A 27858-nucleotide genomic window follows, 5' to 3' on the forward strand; every position below is an offset into this window, starting at 1 on the left:
CAAAATTCATGTCATGTCGTTCAGCTTGGCTGGTGCTTGACCTGTAATCAGCATTCAAGAAGTGGTGGCTATTTGTCTTAGTTTCTTAGTGCTGCTTTAAGGGAAACACCTTCTAAAAGCCAAGTGGATGGCTTTGATGAACAGAAACTTATTTTCTCACAGTTTGGGAGACTAGAGGAGCCCTGGTGGCATAGTGGTTAAGAACTCAGCTGCTAACCAAAAAGATTGGCAGTTCGGCTCTCGATCATTAGCCATTAGAGGAATGCAAATCAAAACTACAATGAGATTCCATCTCACTCCAACAAGGCTGGCATTAATCCAAAAAACACAAAATAATAAATGCTGGAGAGGTTGTGGAGAGACTGGAACACTTATACACTGCTGGTGGGAATGTAAAATGGTACAACCACTTTGGAAATCGATTTGGCACTTCCTTAAAAATCTAGAAATAGAAGTACCATAGGATCCAGGAATCCTACGCCTCGGAATATATCCTAGAGAAATAAGAGCCTTTACACGAACAGATATATGCACACTCATGTTCATTGCAGCACTGTTTACAATAGCAAAAAAATGGAAGAAACCAAGGTGCCCATCAACAGATGAATGGATAAATAAATTATGGTATATTCACACAATGGAATACTACACATTGGTAAAGAACAATGATGAATCCATGAAACATTTCATACCATGGAGGAATCTGGAAGGCATTATACTGAGTGAAATTAGCTGCAAAAGGACAAATATTGTATAAGACCGCTGTTATAAGAACTCGAGAAATAGTTTAAATAGAAAAGAGAATATTCTTTGATGGTTACAAGATGGGGGAGGGAGGGAGGGAGAGGGTTTTCACTAATTAGATAGTAGATAAGAACTATTTTAGGTGAAGGGAAAGACAACACACAATACAGGAGAGGTCAGCACAACTGGACTAAACCAAAAGCAAAGAACTTTCCTCAATAAACGGAACACTTTGAAGGCCAGCGTTGCAGGGGTTTGGGGACCATGGTTTCAGGGGACATCTAAGTCAATTGGCATAATAAAACCTATGAAGAAAACATTCCGCATCCCACTTTGGAGAGTGGCGTCTGGGGTCTTAAATGCTAGCAAGCAGCCATCTAAGATCCATCAATTGGTCTCAACCCACCTGGAGCAAAAGAGAGTGAAGAACACCAGAGATGCAAGGTTATTATGAGTCCAAGAGGCAGAAAGGGCCACATAAAGCAGGGACTACATTAGCCTGAGACCAGAAGAACTAAATGGTGCCCGGCTATAACAGATGACTGCCCTGACAGGGAACACAACAGAGAACCCCTGAGGGAGCAGGAGAGCAGTGGGATGCAGACCCCAAATTCTCGTGAAAAGACCTGACTTAATGGTCTGACTGGGACTAGAAGGACCCTGGAGCTCATGGTCCCCAGACCTTATGTTAGCCCAAGATAGGAACCATTCCCAAAGCCAACTCTTCAGACAGGGATTGGACTGGACTATAGGATAGAAAATGATACTGGAGAAGAATGAGCTTCTTGGATCAAGTAGACTCATGAGACTATGTTGGCATCTCCTGTCTGAAGGGGAGATGAGAGGGCAGAGGGGGACAGAAGCTGGCTGAATGGACACGGAAAGAGAGAGTGGAGGGAAGGTTGTGCTGTCTCATTAGGGGGAGAGCAATTAGGAGTATATAGCAAGGTGTTTATAAATTTTTGTATGAGAATCTGACTTGATTTGTAAACTTTCACTTAATGCACAATAAAAATAATAATAGTAAAAAGGCTGGCAATTCGAACCTTGGAAACCCTATAGGGCAGTTCTACTCTGTTCTGTAGGGTTGCTATGAGTCATAATCAATGGCAACTGGTTTGGTTTTAGTTTAGGAGGCTAGAAGTCCAAATTCAGGGCACCGGCTCTAGGGGAAGGCTCTATCTGTCTGCTCTGGGGGAAAATTCTTGTCTCTTTCAGCTTCTTTCTCGGTTCCTTGGCAATCTCCACATGGCATCAATCTTTCCTTCCATTTGTGTCTCCTGGTGCAGTGGTTAAGCATTTGGCTGCTAACCAAAAAGTCAGCTGTTCAAATCCACCAGCCACTCCTTGGAATCCCTGTGGGGCAGTTCTACTCTGTCCTATAGGGCCGCTATGAGTAGGAATTGACTCGATGGCAATGGGTTTGGTTTTGGGTTTGGTGTGCTTCCTTGCATTTGTGCCTAATTTGCTCCTTTTATATCTCAAAAGTGATTGGTTTAAAACACACCCTACACTGATATAGCCTCATGATCGTAACAAAGAAAACTCTATTCCCAAATGGGATTATATCCACAGGTATAGGGGTTAGGATTTACAGCACATATTTTTTGGGGACACAATTCAATCCATAACATTATTATTACCTCGCATCTGGTTGGGTTGATTTTTCTGCTTCCATTGCCTGCCTGTACAGATGTTTCATTCTTTCATTCGAATTATATTTGTTGAGCACCGACTATGTGCCAGGAACTGCCATCAGGAGGAAAACAAACCGTTTCTTTTGGAGGCTAAGTGTATTTCTTAATCACTTCAGTGGCATGGGGGTAGGGTCTTGGAATGCTGGTCAGAGATTGTCTGAAAGAGCCATCTTGGGGTATAATCATGACTGTGATAAAGCGTACCTTGGCTTGTGGATTAGAGGGCAGTGGTGGTTCAGTGGTAGAATTCTTGCCTTTTATGCTGGAGACCTGGATTTGATTCCTGGCCAACGTACCTCATGCACAGCCATGACCTGTCTGTCAGCGGAGGCTCGTGTGTTGCTGTGATGCTGAACAATTTTTAGCAGAGTTTCTAGACTAGGAAGAAAGACCTGTGTCTACCTCCCAAAACCATGCAGTGAAAACCCTGTGGATCATAACAGTCTGATCCATTGTACATGGGGTCACCATGAGTTGAGGGCCAACTCGATAACAGTTAACAACAACAATAACAACAGCTTATGGATGGTAAGTGGTTGAGGCAAAAGCAGGCTTGACCTAAACATTGCTGAGAGACTAGCCAGAGAAGACTTTTGCTTTCTCAAAAATCACAGCTGAGCAAGAGCCTAGCTGGCTAGGGGTGGGAGTTGCACGGGTGCGAGAGTGGTGGTGGGCTGATAGTATGCAGAGCACCATGGTGGGTGAAACAGGTGAAAAGTAGATTTCTCACATCAGCCAGGCTTGAGACAAGGCTGCCTGTCCATATCCTTTCTTGGTTGTCCATTTGGAGAAGACATCACAGATATTGCCATTTGGTGTTAGTCAATAGATTTTGTTACAATAACATTGCCATCATCTTCACGGACCTCATATTACTTGGGTGAGAATCCTGGATGGGTGCTGCTGGGGAGGCAGGATTTATCACTGGCTATGTTTTTTCACTTTTTTATAGGAAACCCTGGTAGCAGAGTGATTAAGAGCTATGGCTACTAACCAAAAGGTTGGTAGTTCGAATCCACCAGGCGCTCCTTGGAAACCGTATGGGGCAATTCTACTCTGTTCTATAGGGTTGCTGTGAGTTGAAATTGACTCAATGGCAATGGGTTTTTTCTCTTTTGTATTGGGGGAAAGCCCACTTCCACAGGCTTTTGTGTATGCAAAGGTGTGGCTCAGGTATCACGTGGAATGAAGAGGCTGAGATAATGAAATGCGGACCTCAACTCCCCTGATCTGGGATCCCCAAGACAACATTTTATATTAAAATGCATAATCGAGTTGTATTTTGTAGAATGGTAAGGGGAAGGAGGCTAGAGGTGAGGGAGTTACGTTTTCCCTTTCCATTGGGTCCAAGAGAAAGTTGAGAGGTGGTGTTTCAGGCAAGAAGACCTTCTGGAAGGGCACGTCTTCTGCACCTCAGAGATAGGGAGGGATTATATCTATTTTATGTTTCTCTTATCAATATTATAATAAATTTTTTTCTGTATTTTTCATTGTACTTTAGATGAAGGTTTACCGAGCAAATCAGTTTCTCATTAAACAATCAATGTACATATTGTTTTGTGATATTGGTTGTCAACGTTATGACATGTCAACACTCACCCCCTCTTGACCTCGGGTTCCCCGTTACCAGCTTTCCTGTCCTCACCTGCCTTCTCGTCCCTGCCCCTGAGCTGGTGTGCCTGTTTGGTCTTGTTTTGTATTATGGGCCTGTCTAATCTTTGGCTGAAGGGTGAACCTACGGAGTGACTCCAGTACTGAGTTAAAAGGGTGTCCAGGAACCATACTTTTAGGGTTTCTCCAGTCTCTATCAGACCAGTAAGTCTGGTCTTTTTTTGTGAGTTGGCATTTGTTCTATATTTTTTTCAGCTCTATCTGGGACCCTCTGTTGTCAGAGTAGTCAGTGGTGGTAGCTGGGCACCATGTAGTTGTGTTGGACTCAGTCTGTGGAGGCTCTGGTAGTTGTGGTCCATGAGTCCTTTGGACTGATCTTTCCCTTGTATCTTTGGTTTTCTTCAGTTTTTCCTTACTCCAGATGGAGAGGGACCAGTGGAATATCTTAGATGGTTGCTTACAAGCTGTTAAGACCCTTAGACACTGCTCATCAAAGTAGGATGTAGAAGATTTTCTTTATAAACTGTTATTACAATTGAGCTAGGTGTCCCCTGAGACCATGGGCCCCAGTCCTCAGCCCAGTAATTCAGTCCCTCAGGGAGTTTGGGTGTGTCTGTGAAGCTTCCATGACCTTGCCTTGGTCAAGTTGTGCTGATTTCCCCAGAATTGTGTACTGTCTTATCCTTCACCAAAGTTACCACTTATCGATTGACTATTTAGTGTTTTTTCCTCCCCACCAATCCCTCCCTAGTAACTATCAAAGGTTGTGTCTTTCTGTGTATAAACCTTTTCATGAATTTTTATAATAGTAGTCTCATACAGTATCTGTCCTTTTGTGCTTGACTTATTTCACTCAGCAGAATGCCTTCAAAATTCATCCATGTTGTGAGATGTTTCACAGATTCATCATTGTTCTTTATTGTTTCACAGTATTTCACTGTGTGTATGTACCATAGTTTGTTTATCCATTCATCTGTTGATGGGCATCTAGGTTGTTTCCATCTTTTTGTGAATAATGCTGCAATGAACATGAGTGTGCATATGTCTATTCATGCGACGGCTCTTATTTCTCTAGGATATATCCCTAGGGCTGGGATTGCTGGATCATATGGTATTTCTAAGGAAACACCATATCATCTTCCAAAATGGTTGAACCATTTTACATTCCCACCAGCAGTGCTTAAGAGTTCCAAGCTCCCCACAGCCTCTTCAACATTTGTTACTTTCTGTTTTTTTGATTCATGCCAGTAATGTTGGGGTGAGTGGTATCTCCCTGTAGTTTTGATTTGCATTTCTCTAATGGCTGGTGATCTCGAGCATTTCCTTATGTGTCTCTTAGCTGCCTGAATGTCTTCTTTGGTGAAGTGTCTGTTCATATCCTTTGCCCATTTTTTAATTGGATTATTTGTCTTTTTGTTGTGGAGGTGTTGAATCTCAGTATTTTAGCAAACTTTTGCCAACCACTGCAGTCAGACTAACTAGACTCTGGGGATTTAAGGAAGGGGCCTATTTCCACAATTGGGGCTTATCCTGGCAGAGCAGATTGTAGAAGTATGCCTTTCAAAACAATAGCCACTAGCCCTTGTGGCTACTGAGCACTTAAAATGTGGCTAGTCCAAATAGATGTGATATAAATATAAGATATGCATCAGATTTTGACGACTTAAAAAAGAGAAAAAGAATGTAAACCATCTCAATACTTTTTCATTCTGATTACATGTTGAAATTATAATATTTTAGATGTATTAGGTTAAATAAAAATATTATTAAAATTAAAGACCTATATAAAATAGGTGCTTTTATTATGAGGAAACTGAGGCATAGGAAAGTTAGGTAATAACTTGACCGAGTTCCCACAACTAATAAGCAGAAAACACCTGAATACAAACGCAGGCATTTTGCCTCCAGAGTTTGCGTACCTAACTACTGTACTATGCTGCCACTGTGAATTAGAATGTGGTGTTTAAAAATCATTATCAGTAATCTTATAGTCACACAAAGCCTTAGAGTTTATGAAGCTTTTACATCCACAATCCCATTATTCCTTATGTCATGAGAAAGGTAATGCAGAAAATATTGTAGCCCTTCCACAGGTGAGCAGATGCCCAGGGAGGCTTAGTGTCTTATCCAAGCCCCCACAGGTAGTGGCAGGTCTTTTTTTAAAAAACTCATTTCATTTAATTTTTGGTGTAAATATACACATCAAAACCTGCTCCCGTATAACAGTTTCTACACATATTGTTCAGTGACACTCTTTACACTCTTCACATTATGTCAATTTTCTTGTTATTTCTGCTGTGTGTTTCACTCCTGTTAATTTAGGCTCACTGTCCCCTAAGCTCTTCATCTATGTTTTAGAGTCACTTTTGTCACTTTGGTCTCATATAGATAATTTGTGGCAATTCTTTTTGACCTAAGTCTTTTTATCTTTTTGACTCTGAGTCCTGTGGCCTTTTTATAACCTAGCAGTTGCCTCACCTGGAAAGCAAGATAAAGTGGACCCACCAGTTCCTGATGTCGGTTTTCTTAAATAAGGCACACAACTGTTTTATACCAAGTGGGGACAAATGCTGTGGCTCTGTAGGACAGTAGTTTCCATGCCTTCACGCACAGGCATACACACAGGGGGGTGTGTGTGTATAGGAGTGGTGGTAGTAAAAAAAAAAAAAGAAAGAAAGAAAAAAAGGGAGAAAGAAAAAAAGAGAGTAGTTTTCCAAGAAAAATATATGGAGAGAAGCAGATTCAACCATTTATATTCTCTGAATGTACCGTAATAAAAGACTTCCCGATCTAGTTAAAAAATGAGTTTCACTTTTTTTTTTTAATAATTATTGTGCTTTAGGTGAAAGTTTACAGTTCAAGTTAGTTTCTCATACAAAAATTTGTACGCACAGTTATGTGACCCTAGTTGCTATCCCGATAATGTGACTGCACATTCCTCCTTTCCACCCCAGGCTTCCCGTGTCCATTCGACCAGATCCCATCTCTTTCTGCCTTCTCATCCTGCCCATTTAGTCTCGGGTATCTATTTGAATTAAGAAGCACACTCTTATGAGTATCATTTTCTGTCTTATAGTCCACCTTATTCTTTGTCTGAAGAGTTGGCTTTGGGAATGGTTTTAGTTCTGGGCTAACAGAGAGTCCAGGGGCCAAGTCTTCTGGAGTTCCTCCAATCTCAGTCAGACCACTAAGTCTGGTCTTTTTACTAGAATTTGAGCTCTGCACCCCACTTTTCTCCTACTCTGTCGGGTGCTCTCTGTTGTGTTCCCTGTCAGGGCTGTCATTGATGGTAGCTGAGCACCATCTAGTTCTTCTGGTCTCAGGCTGATAGAGTCTCTGGTTTATGTGGCCCCTTTTGTCTCTTGGGCTAATATTTTCCTTGTGTCTTTGGTATCCTTCATTATCCTTTGCTCCAGGTGAGTTGGGACCAATTAATGCATCTTAGAGGGCCGCTTGCTAGTTTTAAGACCTCAGACACCACTCACCAAAGTGGGATGCAGAATATTTTCTTAATAAACTTTGTTATGCCAGTTGACCTAGAAGTCCCAGAAACCATGGTCCCCAGACTCCCACCTCTGCTACACTGTCCCTTGAAGTGTTTGTTGTGTTCAGGAAACTTCTTAGCTACTTTTTTTTTTTTTTTAAGCTTTTTAAAATGTGGTTCCTAGAAGAATTGAAATTACATATGTGACTTGCATTATTATTTCTATTGGAAGGTGCTGTTCTAGAAGTCTCAGGGTGACCTTCAGTAGTTTTGACGTGGGTAAGCGGCCAAGATGTGAAATTACCACCAGAGTGAATTTGTCTAACACACCAGCATCGCTTCGGGAGCCTCAGAAACAGGAAACCCATTAAAGACTGGCCTTGCTGTGGCTTAGACCACATTATACCCATATCCATTGCTGTCAAGTCAATTCTGACTCACAGTGACCCTATAGGACAGAGTAGAACTGCCCCATAGGGTTTCCAAGGAGCGCTTGGTGGATTTGAACTGCTGACCTATTTAGTTAGCAGTCATAGCTCTTAACCACCATGCCACTGGGATTTCCTAGACCACATTAGTTGAATATAAAAGGGAAGGATTATCTCAGAGGGCTGAATCCACAGGTTACACTTAGAAGTAAAAGAACTAGGCATCATCATTTTGACATGGTTCTTTTGCAGTGGCCTCTAAAAATGGCTGCAGCAGAATGCTAGTCTAGAAGTCCAAGATGGGGCTTAGGAGCGAGAAGGTCCTCAGAGATATCCTAAAGAGTCTGAAAATGGCTTCTAAGCCCAATAGTTAGCCAGATGGTTCTACTTTGGGGCCTCAGAAAGTTGCTCACAAAGACCCCATATGATACGGATTTTATACCATGGATCAAATCACAAATGCCTATGTGTAACAATTCCATGTTGTCAGAATCTGACATTATGCCGACCAGTGGACACTGCCCTGCCGAGATACTTTCCTGGCTCTCTGAGCCCATTCCCCAGCTCCTGTGACTTTGGTGCTAATAGCTCTCAGCTATGATCTTCAGATGATTGCCTGTGAGCTACTAGGGGCCCTAGTCCATTCAGAGAGTCCAAGTCCTCATAGCCAACGACTAGCGCAGGTATCAAAAACTCAGCCTCAGGATGGGACACCTCTGACGTGCCACCTCTGCTCTGGAGCCCCTCAGTGATCAGGCTGAGGCTTCACACCCTTGTTTGGCTTCTTCTCCTTCCCTGTCCTGCTCCCTCCACTCCTTTACTGGTTTCTCCTGGAGGCACTGTCTTAATAAGTCGCTTGCTCCCAAATCCTCATCTCAGGGTCTGCTTTTGGGGGAGCTCCACCAGAGAAACATAGCCAGATTTTATTTATTGGTATTGATCTTGACCTTGGATGCTGGCCATGTAATAAAACCAAAACCAAAACCAAACGAGTGGCTGTTGAGTCGATTCCAACTCATGGCAACCCCATGTGTTGCAGAGTAGAACTGTGCTCCATAGTGTTTTCATGGCTGTGGCCTTTTGGAAACAGGTCTTCAGGTCTTTCTCCCAAGACACCTCTTGGTGGGTTTGAACCACCAATCTTTCACTTAGTAGCCAGGCGTTTAATTATTTGTCCCACCCAGCGTCGTGTAATATGTGCCTATTAAGTGTGCAGAGGGATTCTGAACCTCTGAGATAACCTTTGCTGAGAGCCCTGATCCTGAGCCCAGAACAGTGAGGGCCGCAGGACCAGGAGAGGGCCCATGTGTGGTCTGCATCACCCTAGCCCATGTCTACGAAGGAGCAAAGAACATCACACCAACAGCCACCTGCTTCCCCTTTGGCCATTTACTTTATTGCTGTTTAGTCAGAGGCTCTCCCCCAAACATTTTTCTAACTCCATCATGGCCTCTTTCCAGAAAGTTGAAACTGTGCCCTGCTTCATGCCATTTGCACGATACTTCCTGCCCTCTTACATAAATTATTTCACAATAAAGATTGAAACGGGAACTTGGCTGAGTTTTGCAACACAGAAGTGTATTATTCTAGGCCTACATTTATATAAGTGGGGGGTGGGGAAGAGCGATGTGTCCACGGGGAATGTTCACACTGAAGGTAGTCACACTGGCTGCGCTAGCGAGCTGCGAACACGTCTCTGAGTCCCAGCAGCTTCAGAAACACCAGAAATTACTGACTTATCAATAAAGCCAGAAGAGCTTTAGAAAAATCTAGAAAGACACACTGTTTCCACATGGGAGGCGCTCACTTCCCTTTTAGACTAGGAAAAAAAATGAACAAACCCACATTAGCCAAACTCACACACATGACAAACCCTAAATCTCCAGAAAAACACCCTCAAGTAGGCACTTGGTGTCTCCAGCTCTGGGGCTGGAGAGGCTGGGGCTTTGGCCCAAAAGGAAAGGCCACTGACCCATAGGGAGGACCACAGCTTCTAAGGGTTTTTGGGGCTTGACCGGTCAGGTGGTGCTGACACAGGTGGATGGGAAAGAGGCCTGTTTAAAGGTGCCTCCCCTCCCATTTCACTGAGATAGTGACTTGCAAGAAGTTTTGGGCCCTGTGCATTTCCTGAATAGAGCGGCTGGCATTTCTGAAGAGCACACCACTGAAAGGGCAAATGCTGGCCATTTAAGCGTGGGCATTGCATGTCAGGGACTGACCAGCTCAAGAAGGGCAGGGGCCAGGTCCAGTTTGCTGATGCTGCATCCTCAGAGCCCTGTGCCGGGCACTTAGTAGGCATGCAATAAATATCTGCTGAATGATTGAATGAAATAATCCAAAATGAAAATCTTGTTCTTCCAAAAATACAAATTTATAACCTTTTCACTGGTTGTAAACTGTTTTGTTTTTTTTTTAACGTTCAAAATGGAATTATGTTTCACTCATTCTCCTGATATCAACTGGCCCTTTTTTACAGTTAAAACTGAGTCTTTTCAGCTGGTGCCAGGGAATTGATCTGGTTATATCCCAATGAAAAGGTCTTCAGCAAATGTGCTGGTGAATATCAACGAGATGATCCATCTCTAAGGCCAGCAGCTGGTCCAGAACTGGCTGTTCAGGCAGGAGGCCTAGGCTAGGGTCCATGTGTATTGGGTCTGATGTCTGGGGAAGAGGAGAAGGTCATCATTTATGCCCTGGGGGAAGGTTTGGGCCTGAAGTGTAGTGACGATGGTATGCCTGACCCCAGGGCATGTTTACACACAACTCTCGGGCCAGAAGGATGCTGGTTTGGGGAGAAACCCCCACGCGTCTGAGAGAGGTTGTGTCCACGAGAAAAATGAGGCATAAGTAGCATCTCTCAAATGGAGAAGCCTGCTCTGATAACGTATGTTTCCAGGGAAGGTTCTAATCTAAGCTAGGTTATTGGACCCTCCTGGAGTGGGGAGGCCTAGCCAGGTGTCCACACTACAGAGAGAAAGCCAAGAGGGTTTGAGAGAGGCTGGTAAGGAATGAATAATTGGGGGCAGCCATCTGGAAGCCCTGAGGGAGATGAAATTAAAATGATGATGATGAAGTGATGATGGCAGCTTAAGGTATGTCTGGGGTCCCATGTGTTCTACCTTGAACTTCAGGGCAAGGCTACTGGAAGAACTGGCGATTCCGGACCTTCTTCCCTTCTCCCCTTATTCAGTTTTGGACCAGACACTAAGGATTCTTTGGGAAATGGATTGGGTACATGGCTCTGTGTTTGTTTTTCATGTCAGGGCTATGCAGACACTGGCCAGATTCCCAGTTACTTTTAAGAAGGACAGAGTTGAGGTTCACTGTGGTCGGTGGCAGTAGATGCTGAGGCCCTTCTCAGGGAAGGCAAGGTACAGATGCCCCAAATCCACCCCACTTCCTGAAGGTCTCCCCATGGGGCAGTCCAGCCCATGTCAGGCAGGTGAAGCCTCTGGGGGATGGGCGCGAGGGGTCTGGAGAGCTCAGGGAAGGAGGAAAGCGCCAGTGGCCCCTGCAGGTCAGGGCACCATGTGCCACCACTTGAAGGTGAAGGGCATCCGGCGGACGTTGGTGCCGCAGTGGACCTCCCCCAGAAACTTGTGGTAGGCGGAAATGTCATCGACGAAGGTGCAGCAGAAGCCCAGGGGCTCTAACAGGGAACGCACGTGCGTCTCCAGGCAGCACACGTCCTCCACTTGGGGCCCGAACGGCTTGGGGATGCCCAGGTCCTTGTTCAGCACGATCATGTTCACCTGTGACAGGGGATTGCAACAACAGCTCCTGCTGAGTGAGCACCTACTGTGTGCCTGAACTTTTCTAAGCTCACTGAACTCTCACAGCAACCCTATGAAGTAGGTGCTGTTGTTATCCCCACTTTATAGATGAGCAAACAGAGGCACAGAGGGGCTAAGAAAACCAGGCAACCTGCCTCTGTATGGATGTGTGTGCAAAGGTAGATATGTGTGTGCATTATGTGTGCATGTGTATGTCCAGGTACCTGCACATGGCTCTGTGCATTGCGTTTGTGCATAATCTATGCGGGTGCATGTGTGTGCATGATGCATTTGTGTTTATACATATATGTATGTGTGTGCATGTATATATGTATCTGATTTTTTACATGTTGTCAGCTGTCATAGAATCAGCTCCAACTCATAGCAATCTCATGTATAACAGAATGATATGTGCCACCACCTGTTGTCAGTTTGTCATGCTGTGGTGGCTCACATGCTATCCTGATGCTGGAAGCTATGTCACTGGTATTTCAAATACCGGCAGAGTCACCCATGGGGGACAGGTTTCAGCGGAGCTTCCAGACTAAGACAGACTTAGAAGAAGGCCTGGCAATCTACTTCTGAAAATTAGCCCATGAAAACCGTATGGATTATGTATATGCATGTGTATTTATGTGTGCGCATGTATGTATAAAAAAAAATTTTTTTTGTGTATAGATGTACCTAATTATGTTTATATGTGTGAGAATGTGTGTGTGTGTGTCTGATTGTATATGTATCTGTATATATGCCTGAGCACGTGTATGTGTACGCATCTGATTATGTCTATGTGCATACTGTATATGTGTGAATGTGTGTATATATGTATCTGGTTATACACGTGTATGTCTGTGTATATTATTCTAACCTCTTTCTATCTCACGGAGGACTGACTTCTATAATAACAAGAATCCCTCCTATGCATAAAACCCAAAACCAAACCTCTTGCTGTTGAGTCAATTCCGACTCATAGTGACCCCGTAGGACAGAGCAGAACTGCCCCATACAGTTTCCAAGGAGCACCTGGTAGATTCGAACTGCTCATGTTTTGGTTAGCAGCCAAGCTCTTAACCACTGCGCTACCAGGGCTCCTTCCCTTGCATAAAGGGCTTTTTAACTTTTGCAAAACCCTTTTCTATCTGTTAAGGTAAAGGATCCCCCAGCACCCCAGTGAGGAGCAGGACAAGTCTATCACCCCTAGGAGGGAACAGAAGCCCAGAAAGGGGAAGCGCCTGGGATGAGCAGGATGAGGCCACCCTCAGCTGAGGGCCCTGTCTGCATCCGGCTGCCCCTATTTGGTCTGGGGTGATGGTTAAGGACCCTCACCATATTTGGGAAAAAGGCTCTGGCCTGGCGGTCCTCCATCTTGAACAGAGCGGGCAGGTCGATGATGTCCTGCTCTGTCAGCCCCAGCTCCTTCTTGAGGACGTCACGGTTCCAGTCCAGGCAGCGCTGGGCAGGGGTAAGGAAGGAGGGCAGGCGGGTGAGGGGTCACACCCCTGCCACCCAGGCCTGTCCCTGCTACCTTCGTCAACCCCACCCTGTCTGCAGCCTCAGGCTAAGGGCCCTGGGGCTTCAGAGAACTTCCAGCACTCACTCGGCACCCTACCACTTCCTCCAGCGCCCCTCTCCACCAGGGCTCAGTACTAGTAGTAATAATAACAATAAAGAGGAAGGCCACAGAAATGATAATAAAAAAAAATTTTTTTTTTTTATAATAGCAGCTGTTATTTACTGAGCACTTACTATGAGCCAGACCCTGTGTTAAGTACTTTCTACACAGTATCTCAATGACTCCTCAGGCCACCCAGAAAGGTAAGAACAACACTGATGATGATTTTGATAATAATAATAAAAGCTAATATGTACTAAGCGCCACTCACTGTTCTAGGTGCTTTACATATATTCCTTATTTAAGCCTCACGACAACTCCATGAGGTAGATGCTGTTGTTATTCTGTTTTCTTAGAGAAGAAAGAATCAAAGACAGTCCTTGGTGACTTGCCCAAGTTTCACTGCCAGGAGTGGTGGGGTCAAGATTTAACTTCAGATCTACCTAATGCCAAAAAAATGACCACCAAGGGGATAGTCTTAATAAATTTAACTTGCAAACAGCCAGAGCCCAAGCAGTGCAGAGAAATGAAGTTGGAGCCCTTATCAGCCTCTGCCTGAAACGCACGGCACTGGTGGGCTTTCCATTTACGTGAGTGAATAATGCCTTTGTGTTTAAACCCACCTTTGTGAACTGTAGTGCACAAAACTGCAGCAACTGCAGTTCCATCCTGCCCCTCCCCCTGCACTGTAACAGCCATTTCAGTTCCATCCTGCCCCTCCCCCTGCACTGTAACAGCCATTTCGTTAGGTTGGATTGACTGTACCCTCACCTCCAAGTGAAAGCTGATTAGTGGACTCTCACCTCTGTCTCTTTGCCCTGGTGATTGATTCAGCGATGGGCAGTAAGCCAAGAGTAAGCCAATCAGCATATGGAATTCCCCTGGCCACAGTGATTAGTTCAGTTTGGCCCAGTCAGAGTAGAATGCAAGGCTAATGTTCAGTTGCTCAATTGCTCTCTAATCGTGGATGGTGTGCTAGGTGAATGTGAGCCCTTAAAATTTTCCAGCCATGTGCCTACCATGAAGGCACCTGCAGAGCCCGAGAAGTGCAGAGAAATAGAGCTGGAGCCCTGATCAACCTACGCCTGAAACCCACACTACTGCTGGGCTTCCCTCTTAAATGAGCCAAAAATGCCTTTTTGTTTAAACCAGTTCGAGTTGAGTTTTTTGCTTATTTTTTTAAACTTGGTCCTTTTAAATATGCCCACACAAATAAAAGGAGATTTAGCTCAGATAAATACAATCCTCTTGATTAGCTTCTACATCTGGATACAACCTTTAGGACTTAGGGGCTCAGAAAGTGGGGTCTATCCATAGACAGAAAACTTCAGAGATCTGTGATCCCCCTAAAACTATTTAAAATTTAAGGCATATGTTCATATACTCATTTTTTTGGAGAACAGGTCTGTAGCTTTCATCAAAAAGGGTGTGCCTCCCCCAAATGTTATGGGCTCTAGCCTTATGGAGACCTTGGCTATTTGCCGAGAGTGCCTTCCTTTCCAGGTCTCTGCCTGCTTCAAGCCTCTGCTGACCTGCACATCCCACCTTCCATCTCCGCCTTTACTGTCCAGCTTCAGCACAGGAGTAAAGTGAGGGGCCTGGGCTGAACACTTGTCAAAGTCCTTTCCTACGCTTACGTAACTGGGCAGGAGCCCCTGAGCTCTTGGTCATTCCCATGGAGCCCCAAAGACATGAGGGGTACCATCAGGCACAACCTCGTCCTTCCTGGTGGCCCTCTGCCCCAGCCCCCCAGCACCACTAGGCTCCCGCCCCACCCTCACCTGGAAGTACTGGTTCTCCTGCAAGAGGCTCTCATTGGACAGAATCTTGTTGATGGTGATTCGCTTGCTGCTCATTCCACCCAAGCCTGTGAGGGTCAGAGAACAGGGGAAGGTCCAGCCTCGGGAACTCAAGCTGGGTGCCCCCTCCACCAAGGTCCCCCCCAACCCCTAAGCTAACTGCTGGGCTGGGGTGGGGGACGGGGCTGACGACAGGCTGGGGCATAGGAAGGCGACTGCAGGAGAAATCAGGCCCCCTCTGCCTGGGAACGGTAGCACACACTCCCTTCTCCAGAGTCAGCCATGTCACCAGGGCCAAGGAGAAGGGGTAGCTGCTTTCACTCTCTCTGGCCAGTGGGGTGGGGTGGGGGGTGTAGGCAGCCACCTGAGCCTCTTGCCTAGAGCCCAATCCTAAGGATGAGCAGCTGACCAGGATGAGTGTGGCAGGAGCAGAGGTAGCCCAGAGGCATCACTTTCTTGTTTTCTAGCCCTGCCTCATGCTTGGGCCCTGCCCTGGGCTGTGCCTGCCTCTGCCTCCTATTCCACTATGATGGCCCATGTAGTTTCTGGCCTGATGAGTGACACCTAATCCCCATTGAGCACCTACTATGTGGCAGGCACTCTTCTAAATGCTCTACACGGATTAACTCATTAATCCTCCCCTCAGTCATAACATAACAGCCCTATAGGACAGAGTAGAACTGCCCCACAGGGTTTCCAAGGAACAGCTGATGCATTTGAACTGCTGAGCTTTCAGTTAGCAGCTGAGCTCTTAACCACTGCGCCACCAGGGCTCCTTCAGTCCTGTGAAGTAGCCACTATCATTAAAGATGAGCAAGCTGAGGCACAGAGAGGTTAAGTGACTTGTCCAAGGTCCCATAGCCAGCAAGTGGCAGAACCAGTATGTAGACCTAGGCGGTCTGACTCAGAGCCTATGCTCGTGACCATTTTTTTTGCCTGATCTGGGGTGCACCTGCTGGTCCGTTGCATCTCCCAGGCTTGTTCTTGTCAGGGGCAAAGAGCTTGGGCTGTTGGACTTTGTACCCAAGCTGCCTCCATACCACCACTCAGCCCCACTGTACACAGATAATGGTCCCTACATCCAGGTGGTGCCAATGGCTAACACACTTGACTGCTAACTGAGAGGCTGGAGGTTCTAGTCCACCCAGAGGTGCCTTGGAAGAAAGGCCTGGTGATCTATTTCCCAAAAGTCAGCTATTAAAAACTTCATGGAGCACAGTTCTACTCTGACACAGTGGGGTCGCCATGAATCAAAGCCAACTGCCCAGCAACTTGTTCATGGGTCATTTTGGGGGTTTAAAGAAGCCTCCAGAAAGTCAGGACTTGTGCCTGGCAATCCAAGAAAAAAATTTCCATCGGTGGAGAACTTAAAAAGGATGATGGTCTTAAATTAGCCTTGTCTGTCTTGGTACCAGTCAGTGTCAGAACACTGTCTTTGGAGAGGGAAGACAGGGGGAAGCAAGGAGTGAGGCATATTGGGGATACCAACCTGAAGAGTGACAAAAGTCATTTAAGAAAAACTGTATAAGGGATTGTCATGGCCTCTTGAGCCTGGCTCATTGTCCTCACTTGATCAACTTTCCCTCTTTCCATAATTAATTCAAGCACAAACCTGATCCCTGTCCGTCCTAATTCTGTGGGCGTCTAAATTAAGCAGATAGTTTCTCCCTCTGGGGCCGACTGTGCTGAATGGTGTCTGACTGCCTACTGGTGTCAGTAGGAGCTCACTTTTCTTCCTGTTCACAACCACACTGTCTATGTTTTTCTCTCTTATCTCCCTCTCTGTAAGTCCCTTGAATCTAGATCCCATGTCAGTTTTGAGCCACTTAACTCTCCTCTGGGTCTGGTGCCGTTTAAACATATGTTGTTGTTGTTAGGTGCTGTTGAGTCCATTCCGACTCCCAGCAACCCCATGTGACAGAGTAGAACTGCCCCATAGGGTTTTCTTGGCTGTATTCTTTCCGGGAGAGGATCACCAGGTCTTTCTCCCACATGTAAAGCATATACTAGGTCTTTAAGAAGCACCTCCTTCTGTTGACGATAAGGAACATTGGGCAAGGTTCATCGGACCCTTGTCACAACAAGGGTCACGAGAGGGCAGGGCTGCTTCCCACCAGGCGACCTCACAAACCATGGAGTGAGACAGACGCCCCAGGGAGGTGGACCTGGGGCTCAGGGACAAAGTGCTCATCCCCCCAGTCCTCCTGAGGGTCTCACTGGGAGCTCGGGACCTCCTATTTCTGCCACGAGTTCATGAACATCATGGACTTGTCCACGTGGCCCACTCACCTTTGAACATGATGGCCTCCCCATGGCCCTCCTTCTGCTTTTCTCGGAAGAGTCTGTAGCAGGCTGAGGTGCTGGCCATGAGCATCAGGAATTGCTGTGAGGGAATCCAGGGGGACGGTGTCAGCAGAGGGAGCCCCTGCCCTGAGGATCCCAGCCCCCTCTGCACGTGGCCTCCAGCCTGCCCACACAGAGTGGCAAAGGCTGCCTGGGAGGGCGCTCTCTGTTCCAGAGGAGTATGCCTCACCCTCCTTGCTACAGACATTCCTCCATCTCAGCAGAATGCCATCAAGGCAAAGCTCAGAGTGGAGGAACTTCTCCACGGGGCCAAGAGGCCAGGCCATGTGCACACTTCCAGAGTTTAAAGTCACAGTCATTCCTTCCACTTCAGAAAACAAAAGAATCTCTTTCCAGAACCCTAGGTCCATACCCCATTGCTCTCTAGAGTATACTGGCCAATATGGTTGCCACCAGCCCCGTGCAGCTATCAAGCACTTGAATTGCATCTAGTCTGAACTGAGATGTGCTATGTAAAAACCCCACGGAGCGCAGTTCTATTCTGAAGCACAGGGATTCACCATGAGTTGGGGTCACCATGAATTGGCACCAACTTGACACCATCTGGTTTTTGGTTTATAAGAGTAAAATACACATTAAATTTTGAAGACAGTATGAAAAAAAAGAATGTAAAATCTCATTAATAATTGTATATTTATTATATGTTGAAGTGCTAATTTTTGGCTATATCAGGTTACATAGACGCTATTACTAAAATGAACTTCACATGTTTCTTCTTACGATTTAAATGTGGCCTCCAGAAAATGTAAAATTACATACAGGGCTTGCATTGTGGATTGCATTCTATTTCTGTTGGTCTCCACTGTTCCAGAGTGTCCAAACTTCTTGGAGAGCTCTAGGCAGCGTCCATTTCCATGACCATACCACAGTGACAACATACAAACCAATTTCAGCCTACTTCCTTCTTCCTTGGAAACCTGATAGCGTAGTGGTTAAGAGCTAAGGCTGCTAACCAAAAGGTCGACAGTTTGAATCCACCAGGCGCTCCTTGGAAACCCTATGGGGGCAGTTCTACTCTGTCCTACAGGGTGGCTATGAGTCAGAATCAACTCAATGGTAATGGGTTTGGGTGGGTTTTCCTTTTTCTTTCTCTGCTGGTTACCTCCTCTAGACCCTGCCCTCTGCTGGCAAGGGATGGTAGGACATGGGTTGTCCCCCACCCTGTTGACCCCAGCCTCGGGAGCTAGCTCACCTTTGTGCCTGGGATGGGGACAAAGGTCATGAATTCATCCACGTGGCCCACAGTCAGCCAGTCTGAGTAGAGCTCCACAGGTGCCTGCACCTGCTGGGCCTGGAGGAAGTCGCGTACCACCTTGGTCATCCTCCGGCCACCGGACCTGAACAAAGAAGAGGCTGGGGGGGTCACCTGGGCAGGGAGTGTGTGTGCTGCGGACATGCCAGGGAACCAGGGACTCATGCTCCTGGGGCAGGGCCATGTCTGCTCATGCGTCTTCTGTTTATGGGCAGCTCAGAGGGTTCAATGGCGTGCTCCCACCCATCCGCTGCTGTATTCCTTCCCTGGACTCCTCCACCCCTTCCCCACCTGGCTGATAATCTCACCTTAAACCCGTTGCCTTTGAGTCAGTTCCGACTCACAGTGATCCTATAGGGCACAGGAGAACTGCCACATTTTTCTACTGCAGAGCAGCTGGCGGGTTCAAACTACCCACCTTTTGGTTAGCAGCTGAGTGCTTAACCACTGTACCACCAGGGCTCCTTTATCTCATCATATACTTTCTCATTTTGGGAAGAGAGTTATTTAGTTTTATATTGGATCCTAATTCATACTAAGATGTAAAAGCTAACTTGGTTTTCTTTCCAAGATTGTCTATATTTTATAAGAGGGTCATGGGAGGAGGGTATTTTCCCAGCCAGTCACTCTACATTTAAGCAACCCAGGCCATCCCTAAAGAAAACCAGCGACTCCCCCCACCTTGCAGCCCCCACCCGCCTGGCTTCTCTTACAGAGGAAAGCTGCTGCCGATGAGGATCCGGCCCAGGGGGTACGCCTTGCCGTTCACTGTCACTGGGGGACTGACCTCCAGGTTCCCAAAGGAATCAAGGCTGGTGACAGGCTCAAAGAGGGGTTCCCGGGTCACGTAGCCGAAATCTGGGCCCTGGGCAGAGGGCACACATCTGTCATTAATCTCCGCAACCAGCAGTCTTCAGCCGCCCCCCACCCCCCGCCCTCGCCGACTCTGACAATCTTTCACCACCTTCGGCCTGGCACTGTGGGCCTTAACCTCATGGTCTCATTTCTACCAAAGGGCAGGAGCCTGGGCCCAGGGAGGCTAAGCTTGTGAGCATCTCAGTGTGAGGGTGGGTATGAGTGTAAGTATGTGACCGTGTGTGTGAGCATAAGTGTAAGCATGTGAGTATGTGTGAGCATGTGTCTGAGTGTGGGTACGAGTTTAAGTATGTGAGTGTGAGTATAAGTGTAAGCATGTATGTGTAAGTGTGTGTGTGTGAGTATGGGTATGAATGTAAGTATGTGTGTGTTAGCCTGTGTGTGAGTGTGGGTATAAGTGTGTGAGCATGAGCGTATGTGGGTGTGTATGTGTGCACCTGGGTCTCCATAAGTGCCTCTAACTCCATCCCCAATGTCACAGACACATAATGGTGACTTCAGGATTAGTCCTCCTTTGTGCGATTGCTGTCCCTGCTCATCTCTTAATGTCTCTGCCCTCAATTTCCCCATCTCTGAAAGAGGTGTCAGCGTAGGGAACTTGAGGCAGGGTAGGAGATTACATTATTGTCCCCAAAGATTTGCTACACACTTTCCAGTAAGGATTTTGCCTCCCGACCCCACGGTCTTGTGATCTGGGTAGGAATACACTTCCCCACCTGAGGGCAGACTTGGTCATGTGACTTGCTTTGGCCAATGAAATGTGAGCAGAAGTGATACATGCCAGTTAAGAGTGGAAGTTGTAAGAAGCACTGCATGAGTCTGCCACCTGCCTGTCTCTTCTCCCTGTGCCAGGGAATGGCATTTCCCTGGGCTCTAGAATGAGGACGACACAAGGAGGCAGAGCCACATACCACTGACCAACAGTCAATATGGAATGCAAGCAAGGAATAAACCTTCGCTGTTGTCAGCCACTGAGATTTGGGGGTTGTTTGTTAAGGCAGCCTTGCCTAGTGAAAGCTGACCAATATATGTGGGGATGGTAGATAAGTACAGATATTTAACATGGGAATGTGACCCATTCCCAATTAAACATCTTTTTGGACTGAACCCAGATGCAGCCTCAGAATCCTTCTTAGCACAGAGCTCCAACAGACTGGGGTTGGCACTTGAGATGTAGCTCTATTGACCCCTTGAATATTAAGGTTCAGTTCATAATTTTTTGATTAAAAAAAATAGGGACCTTGTTTGGGAGCTTGTACAGCTTGCTGGGTCTAAAGCTTGCTGACAATAGCCCTGTTGGTAAAAAGCAGTGGAGTAGGAGGATGTGGGTTATCCTGGCTCAGCTCAGAGGCTCAAGGGACAGCTGTACCCGGTAGGCTGGGTCTCCTTAGCGCTTTCTCGCCTGGGAGCCCCAGCTGGCAAGGTGTGAGCTCCCTGGAGGCTGGGGCAGCTGGGGCTTTACAGCATCATACTGGTGGGTGGGCAGGAACAATGCCGCCTGGGGCCCTGGAACCAGGCCAGCCAGAACGCCGAAGGTAGGTGGCAGCCCGGGGAAGACAGAAAGGGCAGAATCTGGGAGGCCTCCATTCTCGTGCCTGCCGTGACCACTGTTGGTGGCCAGTTTGACTTAGCCTCTCATGATGTATGGGGGACGGAAATGGGGACAGTAAGCTTATCAAGGATGGCGTCCAAGGCTGCAGAATGATAATCACAACAACAGCTAACAATGGTCATTACATCAGGTGCAATGCCGATGTGTGAGCACCTTCAGTCTTCACCACAATCCTATGAGACCTGTATGGTTTCTATCCCCATTTTACAGATGAACTGAAGCTCATGGAGCTTAAGCTGCTTGTTCAAGGTCATATTGCTGCTAAGGGGTAGAACCAGGATTCAAGGCCAAGTCCATATGACATTCCAGAGCTTTGTGCTCACACTATTGGCTCTACCTTCTCTCTAGGGTGAGGGGACTAGGTTAGTGAATGTTCTCAAGAAGCAGGCGTGAACCTGGCCGGGGTCACCTCTGAGCAGGCCTGATGTCTAATGGGGAGGCTGCCTTGCATGTGACCTTGGGAAAGCCACCTGACCTACCTGGGTCTCATCTGTGTCCAAGCCTCCCCCTGTCTATTCAGGGTGGAAGGATGAGGATGAAAGGGAGACTGATTTCAGTTCTGCCCTCATACAGTAGACTGTGGAGGGTATATGAGGGGAGCAATAATGGTGTCTAGAATTGGGGAGTCAGATTGCTTAATTAAAAAAGAAAACCGGGGTCTCAAGGTCCTCATGAGCTTTGAAGCTGGAACCATGATTTTCAACAATTGTATAACTATCTTTTTCCCCTTTGAAAGCTTATTTTGCCGCAAGTTGGAGGTGGGGCAGCAGCAGGGGACAGAGCCCTGGAGCCATGCCTTGCTCAGCCTGTCTCCTGCAGTTGACCTGTCTTGGAACAGTATCAGTTATCTGAGCAGAAAAGGACCTCAGGAAAGGTATTACCCCAAATGACCCATTTTGTAGAAGAAAATGGAGGCTCCAGGCAGCTGACTAATTTGCCTAAGGGCACCCAAGGTCTCCTGACTGCTCTGTCCTGTAGAAGTCCCCGGGATGGTCCAGCCAGGTGGCCTTTAGCCTCTCACCAGGAGCTGTTTCACTGGGAAGTCCTTCAGGCTTCCATCTCGGGGGGAGTCCAACACCACAGGGAAACCTTTGTGTGGGGCCTCAATGTAGCCAAACTCGATTTCATCCTGTGGGGACACCAAGGAGAGCCGTCAGATGAGCCTGGAGGGCAGGACAAGCCCGTGTGGAGGCCTCTCCCAGGTGCACCAGGGAATACCAGCCGGCTTGCGTGCGGCTGGGAGGAGGTTTGTGAAAATGCAAATAATTGGTGCAATAGGCAAAAAACTCAAAAAGCACAAGAGAGTATATTGTGAAAAGTAAGTTCCCTGTATTCTGTCTCCCGGTCCTCAATTTTCCTCCTCGCAAGCAAATGACGGCAGCAGTTTCGTACATATCCTTCTAGAAATAGCCTCAGCATATTGCAGGCGTGTTTGTACGTCAGTCAACCCCGTTTTGTAACTGTGGTGAAAACATACACGCTAAAACATCTGCCAATACAACAACTTCCAGGTTTACAATTCAATTATATTGATGACATATTTCATGCTGTGCCGCCGTTATTGCTATTCTTTTCCAAAATATTCTGCCACCATTAACATTAGCTCAATGTCCCCAAACAAAAACTCCCCCCTTCCCTTTTCCGTGGTTACTCCCAGGTAACCACGAATAATCTTTGGTTTCCATATATTTGCTTATTTCATATACATGAAATCATACGGTATTTGTCCTTTTGTATTATTTCACCCAGCATAATGTTTTCAAGGTCCATCCATGTTGTGGCATGCATCAGGACTTCATTTTGACACCATTTTTTTTTTTTTTTTAACATAAATGGCAGCATCTTGTATACATCTTCCTACAAGTAACAACCTAACTTGGGACTCATCCTGTCTTCGTACTTATAGAATGGCCTCCTTCTCTTGAGCTGTTGCACAGCGCTCCATGGTAAGGTTCTTCCAGATATATTTGACCAGTCCCTCATGGATGGACACTTAGGTTGTTTTTCAGTCTTTTGCTCTAAGAAGCAACACGGCAGTGAACTGCTTTCTCCATTCCCATCTTTATGCACGTGTGCCTGTATTATCTGAGGGAAGAATTCCTATATGTGAGTGGCTGGGTGTGAGGTACTCTTCTGATCTGGCCCCTGGGCCCCACCCTTCCCAGCCTGGCCCCTCACCTGGATCCAGCGGTCTCCCCGGTTCATGTACTGGAAACAGACTTTCAGTTCGCAGTTGGTTTTCTCCACTAGGTTCTTCACCTCTTTCAGGAACAGGTAATTGTCCTTCATGCTGAGAAGTTGGGGGGAGGCGAGGCAGAAGTGTGAGGAGGGACAAAGGCCCGCCCTACAGAGGTTGCATTGCGCTGGGCACCAGCTGTGTTCTCCGTCCCCTTGGGAAAGTTGCCAGGATCCAAGGCCAAGTTCTCTCGTAAACCCAACTGCTCATGTGGTGTTTTGTCAAGGGCATGAGCAAATAAAATGGGGAGGGGACTCTCACCCCCACCTGCCCCAAAGCCTCACATCTCTAAGTGCCCCCAGATTTTTGAAAAAGAGTTATTCCTGGGGGAGCATAGTGCCGCCTAGCATGGGGGTAAGGGATGGACCCAGGGCCTCGGTGTCCTCTTCGGTGCTGCAAGCCGTCCACCTGTAGGCACTTCTTGCCCCTGCTTCTCATCTTGTTGTGTCTGCCTAGCACATAATAACCATTGCCTTCGAGTCAATTCTGACTCCTAGTGACTTTACAGGACAGAGTAGAACTGCCCCATATGGTTTCCAGGGCTGCAGTCTTTATGGAAGCAGACTGCCACATCTTTCTTCCACGGAGCGGCTGGTGGGTTTGAACTGCCAACCTTTTTGTTAGCAGCCAAGTACTTAACCACTGTGCCACCAGGGCCCCTTAAGCACATAATAGGTGCTCAGTAAAATTCTGCTTAGTGAACAAGTAAAATGAGCTGAATATCCACTGCACAGAAGGCTCCTGACTGTATTGGTACTGGGCCAGGCTGAGAAAGGAACGGGTAGCTATTACTTTTAGCACACACACTCTGTGCCAGGACCACGCGTAGATGCTTTGCCTTTTTCATCTCATTTGATCCTCACAGTGATTCTGTGAAGCAGGCATTTCAGAGACACCAAGGCACAGAGAGACCAAGGGAGCTGCTAAAGGTCACACAGCTGGTAAGTGACAACACCAGAATTCTAACTTAGGTCAGTCTGACCCTGAAGCCTCAGCTCTTGGCCACCCCTTACCAGCACACAAACACCGACACTGGAGGCAGGATGTTAGGTGTCATGATCCATGGAGCAATCCGGAATGTCACGGTGTCTGTGAAGATGGGTGTCTGGGGAATCCCCTGGGTGTGGGAGAGAGGGGGGAGATGGAAAAGTCTCATCATGGTGCCTTTCAAAGAGATGAGACTGCTAACAATAGCACATACATTGAGCACTTACTGTACGCCAGGCCCTGGGCTAAGTATTTGTACATGAACCAATTCATTTCTGCCTTACAGCAGCCCCAGGGATAATGAACCAATTCATTTCTGCCTTACAGCAGCCCCAGGGATAGATACTACTATAATCCTCATTACACAGAAGGGGGAACTGAGTCCCAGAGATGCTGAGTAACTGTCCACGGTTACATGGTTGATCCAGGACTTAACCCAGATGGTCTGACTGCTGAAACTCTTAGCTACCGTCCTATCTTGCACTGATCAAAGTTCTTTTCCTGAAATTGAGCACATGATGACGGCTGAGCCAGCTCCGTGCCTGCTTCTGTTTTCTCTCTGGGCACCTTGCTCTTTTCTATGTGTGAGCATTTTACAGTTGTCTGGTAGAAGTTGTCTGCTATAGCCAGGCTGTTCTTTGTTTTAAGGAAAGGTCCAGGCAGTTTGCCTGGAACCTGAGGGAAAATTCAAAATGATTACAGGGTTCTTTTGAACAGGTGCTTTGAAAAGCTGCCTGAAACCAGCCCCTGCTCTTGGCAAAGGAGGACAGGGATGGGGGCGAGGCGAGGGAACGGGGATGGGGATACGAACAGAGGGGTCGAGGGACGGGACCGTGGGTGCGGCTTGCCACATGCACCAGGCTGCTTGCCTTTCCTGCCCAGGTCTGCCTTTTGAGTCTCTGTTGGTGCCTGCAGACAGTGCCACTCTGAGAGACCCTGAGGGCAAGGCTGCTCTGGGCATGAGTGGGAGCAGAGAAGCCCCTTCCCATGCCTGGTCCTGTAGCTTTGTCTTTTCTGCCTTCATCTCTTCCCAGGAGCACAAGGGTGACTTTTTTTTTTTTTTTTAATGATATTCTATTGTGTTTTTGGTAAAAGTTTACGCAGCAAGTTAGGTTTCCTTTTGACAATTTCCACACAAATTGATCAAAGCCATTAGTTACATTTTTCACACTGTATCATTCTCATCATGTTCTGATTGTTCCATTTTAATATTCTAGATTCCCTGCCTCCTTACCTTTCTCACCTTTGCTTTGGAATAAATGTTGACCTTTTGGACTCCTGAAAAAACCAAAAGCAAAACCCATTGCTTTTCAGTCAATTCCGACTCATAGCGACCCTATAGGGCAGAGTAGAACTGCCCCATAGGGTTCCCAAGGAATGGCTGATGGATACAAATATGCCGACCTTTTGGTTAGCAGCTGAGATCTTAACCACTGCACCATCGGGGCTCCTATTACAGGTTTTTTTTTTTTTTAGTACAGCACCGATCCTACTTTTCTGTTAAAAGGTGATCTCAGGGGGTTGTTTTGGTTCAAGCCTGGAAGAGCGTTGTCTCAGGGCAATAGTCTTACAGAGTCCTCTGATCTCAGTGGTCCTGTTAATCTGGACATTTTTATGTATTTGAGTTTTGTTCTGCATTTTTGTCCCATTCTAACCAGGGTCAGCTATTGTGGCCCTGGTCAGATCAGTCAGTGGTGGTAGCGGGGCACTATCTAGTTCTTCTTGTCTCAGGGTAGTTGGGGTCATGGTTCTTGTAGGCTATCAGCCTTGTAGACTTGTTTCTTTTCTGTGAGTTTGGTTACCTTCTTATTCTTTTGCTCCTGATAAGTAGAGACCAATAGTTGTATCTTAGATGGCCACTTGCAAGCTTTTAAGACCTCAGATGCTATTCACTTCACTAGGATGCAGAACATAAACTTTGTGAACTTTATTATGCCAATTGACTGAGTTTTCCCATGAGGCTAAGGTCCTAAGCTTTCAAACCTAGAAAACCAATATCTCAAGGTTGTGTCTGAGAAGTATCTGTAATTGTGTCTTCTATGAATCAATGTGCCTGTACACACATATCTGTACGTACACGTGCATATAGATACTTTTATCTGCGTATACTTATGTGTATACCTGTACCCCCGTATACCTATATGCCTAGACACATACATATGTGACCATACACTCATTTTTTGGTCATTGTTGGTATTGTTGCCAAATTATATATGTCAATTTCTTTAGTACAAGCAACGTTTTCTCTTGAGAATCTCTTAGTGACATCGTTTACTTTGGTCAAGCTGTGCTTACTACACCCACATTCGGTGCCACTTTTCCTATCACCAAAAATTACAACTATTTACAAACTAGAGCATGGGTGTGTGGGCCTCTAGGCCTCCAAGCCTGGGCACCCTCTTTGTGCTTTGAGGGGGTGAAGCACAGTGTGGACTCCTGGGAGTGGCCTTGTAGTAAGAGTGGCCAGCAGAGAATTTTCAGACCAATTCATAGCACATGTATTGAATTACTACTCTGCGACCAGCATGGGCAAGGGCCTTTAGGGGAGATGGAGATGATTAAGATGTAGCATCTGCGGGTCTAAGAACCTGACCCCCAGGGGCAGCCACCCCCTCATGGCAGAGGCCTAGAGCCCTCACCTCAGCAATATACTCCAGCAGGCTGACATGGATGGAGACCAGGCCTGAGAAGCCCTCGTCGGGAAAACGTAGGCCTTCCACGAAGAATAGCAGCTCCGCAGAGCCACCTGTATACTTGACCACATGGTAGAGCTTCCGCCGGCCTAGGATGTGGATATAGCGCTGGCCGAAGAATGGGTCTGGAGAGAAAACAATCAACATTAGGTCCCCAGCACCCACCAGGAAGAGGTCAGTGGGGTGGGATCATTGATAGGGGACAAGATGACAGAGCAACTTGTTCTCTAGATGCAGACAGAAAAGCACAAGCAGAAAATGCCACCAAAATGACGGTGGCCAGGCCACTGTCATCATCTCAGCACTGCTGTGTAGAGGTTCTTGGCATTGAACCAAACAACCTCTCTGGCTCTGGCTTCCTTCTCTATGTGATGGACTAACTCTCATGAATGGCACATATGAAAATGATAGCAGATGATAACTGAGCAGCCAGTGGTGTCAAGGAAGGATATTATTGTTTCTATTTTACAGATGAGGAAACTGAGTCTCGGAAAGGTGAAATGGCTTGTCCAAAGTCAAATAGCTCACTAAGTGAGTTGCTAAGTTGGAACTCCAAGGTCCCTTCCCCTTTATATAAATAAAACAGAAATATATCCATTTGAACCAAAAACTCCCCTCCATATAATGGGAGCCACATTGGCATAAAGACCCGAGCGTGGGCTCTGGCTGCACATTTCGTGGCTATGAAGA

The 27858-nt window shown here is 46.7% G+C and overlaps 1 protein-coding gene across 2 annotated transcripts in view; it reads right to left on the minus strand.

Annotated features, from left to right (window-relative positions):
• Nucleotides 1–10280: 10280 nt before the first annotated feature.
• PADI2 (peptidyl arginine deiminase 2) overlaps nucleotides 10281–27858 on the minus strand; it is a 48186-nt gene continuing 30608 nt past the window's right edge. For both annotated transcript variants that reach the window (XM_064281362.1, XM_064281363.1), the window contains 10 exons: nucleotides 27115–27293; nucleotides 24502–24605; nucleotides 23431–23542; nucleotides 22274–22381; nucleotides 19478–19629; nucleotides 18705–18849; nucleotides 17438–17531; nucleotides 15131–15216; nucleotides 13064–13189; nucleotides 10281–11716 (listed from right to left, as the gene is read on the minus strand). In XM_064281362.1, coding sequence (XP_064137432.1) covers nucleotides 11483–11716; nucleotides 13064–13189; nucleotides 15131–15216; nucleotides 17438–17531; nucleotides 18705–18849; nucleotides 19478–19629; nucleotides 22274–22381; nucleotides 23431–23542; nucleotides 24502–24605; nucleotides 27115–27293 — 1340 coding nt within the window. In that variant the 3' untranslated portion in view covers nucleotides 10281–11482. The remainder of the gene's footprint in view (nucleotides 11717–13063; nucleotides 13190–15130; nucleotides 15217–17437; nucleotides 17532–18704; nucleotides 18850–19477; nucleotides 19630–22273; nucleotides 22382–23430; nucleotides 23543–24501; nucleotides 24606–27114; nucleotides 27294–27858) is intronic.

The sequence above is a fragment of the Loxodonta africana genome, chromosome 3, assembly GCF_030014295.1.
Source record: "Loxodonta africana isolate mLoxAfr1 chromosome 3, mLoxAfr1.hap2, whole genome shotgun sequence".
Classification (NCBI taxonomy): Eukaryota; Metazoa; Chordata; class Mammalia; order Proboscidea; family Elephantidae; genus Loxodonta; species Loxodonta africana.